This window comes from Passer domesticus, chromosome 5 (genome assembly GCF_036417665.1).
Source record: "Passer domesticus isolate bPasDom1 chromosome 5, bPasDom1.hap1, whole genome shotgun sequence".
Lineage (NCBI taxonomy): Eukaryota > Metazoa > Chordata > Aves > Passeriformes > Passeridae > Passer > Passer domesticus.
In genome coordinates, this window is record NC_087478.1 from 81,508,923 (window position 1) to 81,515,114 (window position 6,192).

Here is a 6,192-nt window from a genome sequence, read left to right on the forward strand (position 1 = left end):
CAGGTTGATAGATTTATGTTAGATTATGAAACATCCCAAAATGTCTCAGACTTGCCAGAGCCTCAAGCTCTCTGAAGCAATCCTCAAACCTAGACAAAGCCCCTAAAAGGACAATGGGAGCACTTAGGAGAGGCAGGATAGTGCCTAGATTGGGGAATCACACCTATTAATCACCCAATTAAGGGACAATAGAGGTATGGAGAAAAACCAAACAATTAAAGTCAATCCAGCACCACAGGCTGGATGGCCAAATTAGTTCTAAACTTTGGTAACCAGCCCTTAAATTGTGTCAAGTCCCTGGAAGTCCCTTCCCCAGGTTACACTGTTTGGGGTACCCAAGGATATTGATCCACCTCACTGGCCCCACATCTGACAAGTTACCTTAGGATCATTAACCTTATGCCCAGCTTGGAAAAGAAGCCCCATAAAACCCCAGTATTGGGGTATGTTGTCATCTTATTACAAAAGTTCTATACTGTTGTCTCCTTATCACAAAAGTTTCACACCTTCTTGGTGTTTTCTCATGGGCAACTCCTTAAAGCACTGACTCTTCCTCACAGAGCAGCCAACCCACTCTTTTATAACACTCTTTTTCTCACTGGTCACAGCTGTGGCCTGTTAAAGTCAGCCCTGCTCCTAATCTTTGGTAATTGGCCCAGCTGCAACTCCTTAGGGGTGAGATTACTTTCTGCACTGTCTTTATTTTTCTTATATTCTATCCCTCAGGACCTTCAGCTTCCTCAATGTTTGAATGGGCCCTGCTGAGTTTTGTCTTACCAGGAGCCAGTGCTCTGGAAAAAAACCCCCACAAACTTAGTTTTTTTACTTTCCAAATTAGATTATCTAACAATCTGAAGCTCCTTAAAGGTTATTTAAAATTATAAATAAGCAATCATTGAACTGACTTACAAAACAGACCGGTCTTAGATTTATTGCTGGCCGAAGAACAAGGGCTTTGTAGATATTTAAAACTGGATAAAGAACACTGTTGCATACACATCCCAAACATAAAAGATCTCCAAAAACAGCTTAAGAAAATATGGTAATTTGCTGAAGACAGCAGTGCTATCCACAAGGCCTCTGAAATGAATTGGTTCAATAAAATTCTCCAAGGAACAGGCAGATGGTCCCTGAGAGGATGGCTGGCTAAAATACTGGATACCCTTGTAATTGCAGTTGTAATTGTAGTAATTACTGGTCATATTTACAAAACAATCAGTTGTGGTCTTGCGAGAATGTGTACGATTGTAGATAGAAATTGAATTGAAATTTATCAAATCATCTTACCAAAGCAGAGAAGTTTCAAAGGGGGGAGTTGGTGTCATGAGGCTTAACTCAGTTTCTCCTGTGCCTGTGAACTTTTAGCTGAGAAATAAAGCATGCAAAATCTGCTCTGCCAGCAAGGACAGCTGGGAGAGAAGAAGACATCTGGCTCAGGAATGCTGGAATAGCCAAAACAAAGACTGAGTTTGGGAACTTGGGGTTATGGCAATGGCCGAATTGTAACATGCATGTAACATATTGAAATTGTAATATTCAAGCAACACACTTGTAAAATTGTGTGTGCACACAAAATTAGCAGTTATCACCCATGTTACCAGGTGCCTGAATAAATGATGTCCTCCTTAGCTCTAAACTGGTGTTAAGCTGTCTTACTCAACTAGTTTTCAGTCGATCTGGGGACAGTTCAAGCTGAATTTTCCTCAGCAGAGTCTCAGCTGTCTCTCATTCCATGAAGCCATTTCTCCACAGCACAATAATGCAGGAACAGCTCAAGCTCTGTGAAGCAAGCTCACACCTGGGCACAGCAGCTGAAAGCACAGTGGGCAGGCAGGACGGTGCCTAGATCAGGGGAGCACACTGCCTCTGAGAGACCCCAAACAAAGGTCTGGGCTTTCATCCTCCCTCAGCCCAAGCACCATGCAAGTCTTCCTCTGGACTCTGCTCCTGCTGAGTCTCCTCACCACACCTTTCCTTGAACAAAGTGCTGGTAGTTGCTGGCCCCCTGTCCCTGGCTCAGTCTGCAGCTTGCAGACCAAGCCACCTGCACCAGATCATTCAGCATCCCCGTGCTGGTGGCTGTAATCACAGGAGGGCTTTGTCCCCTCCTCCTGGCTCAGGTCACCATTCTCTCACCAAGGTGGGACTCGACCCAGTGGGAGCAGGCAGTACATCTTCACAAAATGCCCAACTGGATTGAAGCAAAGGGAGGGTCGTGACACGAGCAGTAATTGGACTCTCATGCTGTAATTTCAGTAAAATTACAAAAGCAGGATTCGAGTGGTTGCATGTCTCCCCAGCGGTGTTGTCTGTAAATGCAAAATCACAGAGGGTTTGTACACAAATGCATCCTTTTCCAACGTACACACAGCTTCAGCAGTTTGATCAGGACAAGTTGCAAGAGGACAAACACTTTGTTCAGTGTCAAGACAAGTGTCTTGGGCCATCATGGCATTGCTTTCCAAATAAATCTCTGTTGTTCCTGTACAACACCCCCTGCCCTCTGGATCATCCCCTCCCCAGCCATGTCCCACCCCTCCTCATCCTCACTGACCACCCTGGGGCTGCCCTGGACCCTGATTTTCACAGGAATTTCACTAAATCCCACTGCAGTTCTTAATAAACTGAGCACACCTTGCTGCTGTTCATATTACATGTGAAGCTGGCTAACATGGAAAATCTGAGGATGAGGAAAAGTGGAACTGATCAGGGTTTATATGGAACTGATAGGGATTGATATGGAACCGATAGGGATTGATATGGAATTAACAGGGGTTTATATGGAATTTGTAGGGATTGATAGGTAATTGTTCAGGATTTATTTGAAATTGATTGGGATTTATATGGAATTGATAGGGATTGATATGGGACTGACAGGGGTTGATATGGAATTGATAGGGGTTGATATGGAATTGATAGGGATTTATATGGAATTGATATGGATTGATAGGGATTTATATGGAATTGATAGGGGTTTATATGGAATTGATGTGGATTAATATGGAATTGATAGGGGTTTATATGGAATTGATGGGGATTAATATGGAATTGACAGGGATTGATATGGAATTGGTGGGGATTTATATGGAGTTGATAGGGATTGATATGGAATTGACAGGGGTTTATCTGGAACTGATAAGGATTGATATGGGATTGAGAGGGGTTTATAAGGAATTGATGGGGATTGATATGGAATTGACAGGGATTGATATGGAATTGATGGGGATTTATAAGGAATTGATTGGGATTAATATGGAATTGATATGGAATTGATAGGAATTTATATGGAGTTGATAGGGATTGATATGGAACTGACAGGGATTGATATGGAATTGACAGGGATTGATACGGAACAGATAGGGGTTTATATGGAATTGACAGGGATTGATATGGAATTGATAGGGGTTTATATGGAATAGACAGGGGTTGAGATGGAATTGACAGGGATTGATAGGGAACAGATAGGGGTTTATACGGAATTGTCAGGGATTTATACGGAATTCCTAAGGACCGCCGCTCCAGAGGGTGCCGGGATAGGACCCAGGGTATGGCATGGGGGAAAACCCGGACTGGATTTCACCAGGATACGGAATGGAGGAAAACCCGGAGTGGATTGCGGCTCGATCCCGGCATGGGGGCCCTAGGGGGGGTGTGACCCCCGCGGTTAGCACAGAGCCGCACACGGATGGCACACACACGACACACACATGGCACAGACCGGCCACACACCCGGCACACACCCGGCACAGACGCACCGAGCGGGCGCACACGGCCCCTCCCGCCCGCGGGTGGAGGAAGCTGCGTCGCTCCGTAGGCGGAGCCGGGCCGTGCCGTGCCGGGCCGTGCCGGGCGATGGCGGGGCCGGGCGGAGCGCAGCGGGGCCGCTTCGCCGTGGTGGGCGGCGGCATCGCGGGGGTCACCTGCGCCGAGAAGGTACCGGGGCCGCGGCTCCCTGTCCTTTTCCCGGGCACTGCCTGCAGGCTCTCCCTGTCCTTTTCCCGGGCACTGCCTGCAGCCAGCCTGCAGCCGCGGGTGCCGGCCCCGGGCTGGGAGCGCTGCGCGCTCACCCGCAGATCTGTCACTGCGCAAATAGTCATGGGTGCCGTAGTTCCGTGCTCCCTCCTGCACACCCCTAATCGCCGTTTCTTAAAAATAACTTGTCTCGCTGGGGAAAACACAAGGCAAGCGCGGCCCCAGGGCAGCGTGCTGTGATGTAAGGATGTTTGTCTGTGTAGAAGTACGTCTCCAGAGGTTCAGAGTTTATAAGGTCGTCTTGAAGCAGTTATGAAATGCTTCGTAACAAAAGTTAGTTATGAATAACTAGAGAGCTGTCTCTCTGTGCCCTGGTCCAGAGGTCAGGGATTCAGAATTATTGGAAGGCTGCTGGGATGTGCTCCTTTCTATTAGTGCTGCTCAGTTTATATAGGCTCCATGTTTTAGATCTCCATACCTCATCCACCCCTCTCTGAGCCCAAGCTCTAAAAGTAAATCAGTCTGTTTCTTGGTCTCAAGCTTTTTGATGGTTTTAAATAATAGAGATAATTTCGCCCCTGTAGAATGAAATTAGGTGGGGGTTAGTTTGAAGAGGAATATTTTATCTCTTAGGGCTGCAGAGCAGCATACAAACTGTTTTGGAGGCTCGTGTTCCCTGGTGATGTCAGGGTCCCTGTGGTTGGCTTCCCTTCCCCTCAGCAGCACCACTTGTCTTGGTCTGTGCCACCTTGCTGAGCAGTGCACATTTAAAATGGGAGTTCTTCCCTTTGGCTTGGGGCTTTGAATGTCTTGCATTGCTTCATAGCACCCTAAAGATGATCAGTTTACTAAAAAGGGTATAAAATATCCAGGAGAAATCGGCATTTCCTCTGTGAAAATGAAACCTGCAGGGAATTAGTCACTGCTGCACAGTAAAAAAAAATGTATCCAGCAGCTGGGTGTGTCAGAAATCCCACGATCACAGTCTGACCCATCAGATGGCCTTTGGAATATTGTGACAATAGTCCTTTGCACTGTGGCTGCAGTTCTTGAAGGTGTATTTATGCGTGATTGAAATAAATGTTGTGTCTCCAAATTCCTTATCCTCAAGTAGTGTTTTTTCAGTAAGGTTCTATCTCTTCAGTCCTTATCCTTCTGTTGTCCTCAAGCAGTGTTTTTTCAATAAGGTTCTGCAAAACCAAAGTAATGTATTAACATGCTGCTTTTCACCAGTGGTTTTATTGTGTTCAAGTCTCTCATCATGGTTTCTGTTTCTTTACAAGCTGGCTGCAGAATTCCCATCAGAAGACATTTTTTTAGTGACAGCTTCCCCAGTTATAAAAGCTGTAACTAATTTCAAGCAGGTAAGAGAGACTTCATTTTTCTTACATTAAGACATGTTCAAAGTTTAATTGTGCAGATAACTTAGAGCCCAGTGGTGAAGATGCTCATGACTTTGAGCTTGTTTTCATATTAGTGTGACTGCAGTGGTGTTAGTAACACTGACAGGCTATTTTACAGTGATCAGTAATTGTGAATATATTCACACCATTCAGGCAAAGGTTCAACAGGTACTTACATGACTGAAGTGTATTCAGAGTAACTGAAGCTTTATTTCACTGCTTTATTAGTGAGTGAGCACTTTGAAGCACTGGAATTGAGGTATCATAGTCTTGCTCATGTTTGAATTTGGGCAGAAACAGCAAAAGAAGGGAGAGGCTTCTGGGGAATTGCTTTGAGCTTTGTCTACTCCAGCAGCTGCTGATTCAGTGACATCTTTCCTGCTGGTTTGAAAAAGAAAATCAAATGCATGCATGAATTCAGATTTGTGGCTAGTAGGGTGATGAAGCTGAGTCTGAGAGATCTCTGAGATTGATGGGGTAACACCCAACTACAGAATGCTTTCTGAAAGTGCTGTGTCCAGCAAAGTCACCTGCACAGTGCAGAGATGTAAAGTCTGTAATTCACATCAGTGGAAATTTACAGAGCTGAAGAATGAGGGAATAGCTAAGCACTATTGGAAGGCAGCAGCACCTAAGTTTTGGACATGAGCATCTTAATTTCTCTCTGAATTGCAAGCACGGTGTGGCTTCTGGTTTCCAGCTGTGTTCCAAACTCTGAATATTCAATAAAGTAGCAGGCCTGGAGGTTTCCATGCAGCCACTCTCTTTTGGAAAAAACCACAAAATTGTCATCACTTATTTGAATGTTTTTCAAGTT

General features: G+C 45.3%; 1 protein-coding gene across 3 annotated transcripts in view; it reads left to right on the forward strand.

Moving 5' to 3' along the window:
- PYROXD1 (pyridine nucleotide-disulphide oxidoreductase domain 1) overlaps nt 1-6,192 on the forward strand; it is a 39,602-nt gene that overhangs the window by 24,398 nt on the left and 9,012 nt on the right. Inside the window, exons 1-2 of one of the 3 annotated variants that reach the window (XM_064421461.1) lie at nt 3,417-3,545; nt 5,256-5,336. In XM_064421461.1, the coding sequence (XP_064277531.1) occupies nt 3,432-3,545; nt 5,256-5,336 (195 nt within the window). In that variant the 5' untranslated portion in view covers nt 3,417-3,431. Of the gene's footprint in view, nt 1-3,416; nt 3,546-3,775; nt 3,934-5,255; nt 5,337-6,192 lie in introns of those variants that run through there. The other 2 variants (XM_064421462.1, XM_064421463.1) reach the window with 2 other exon arrangements.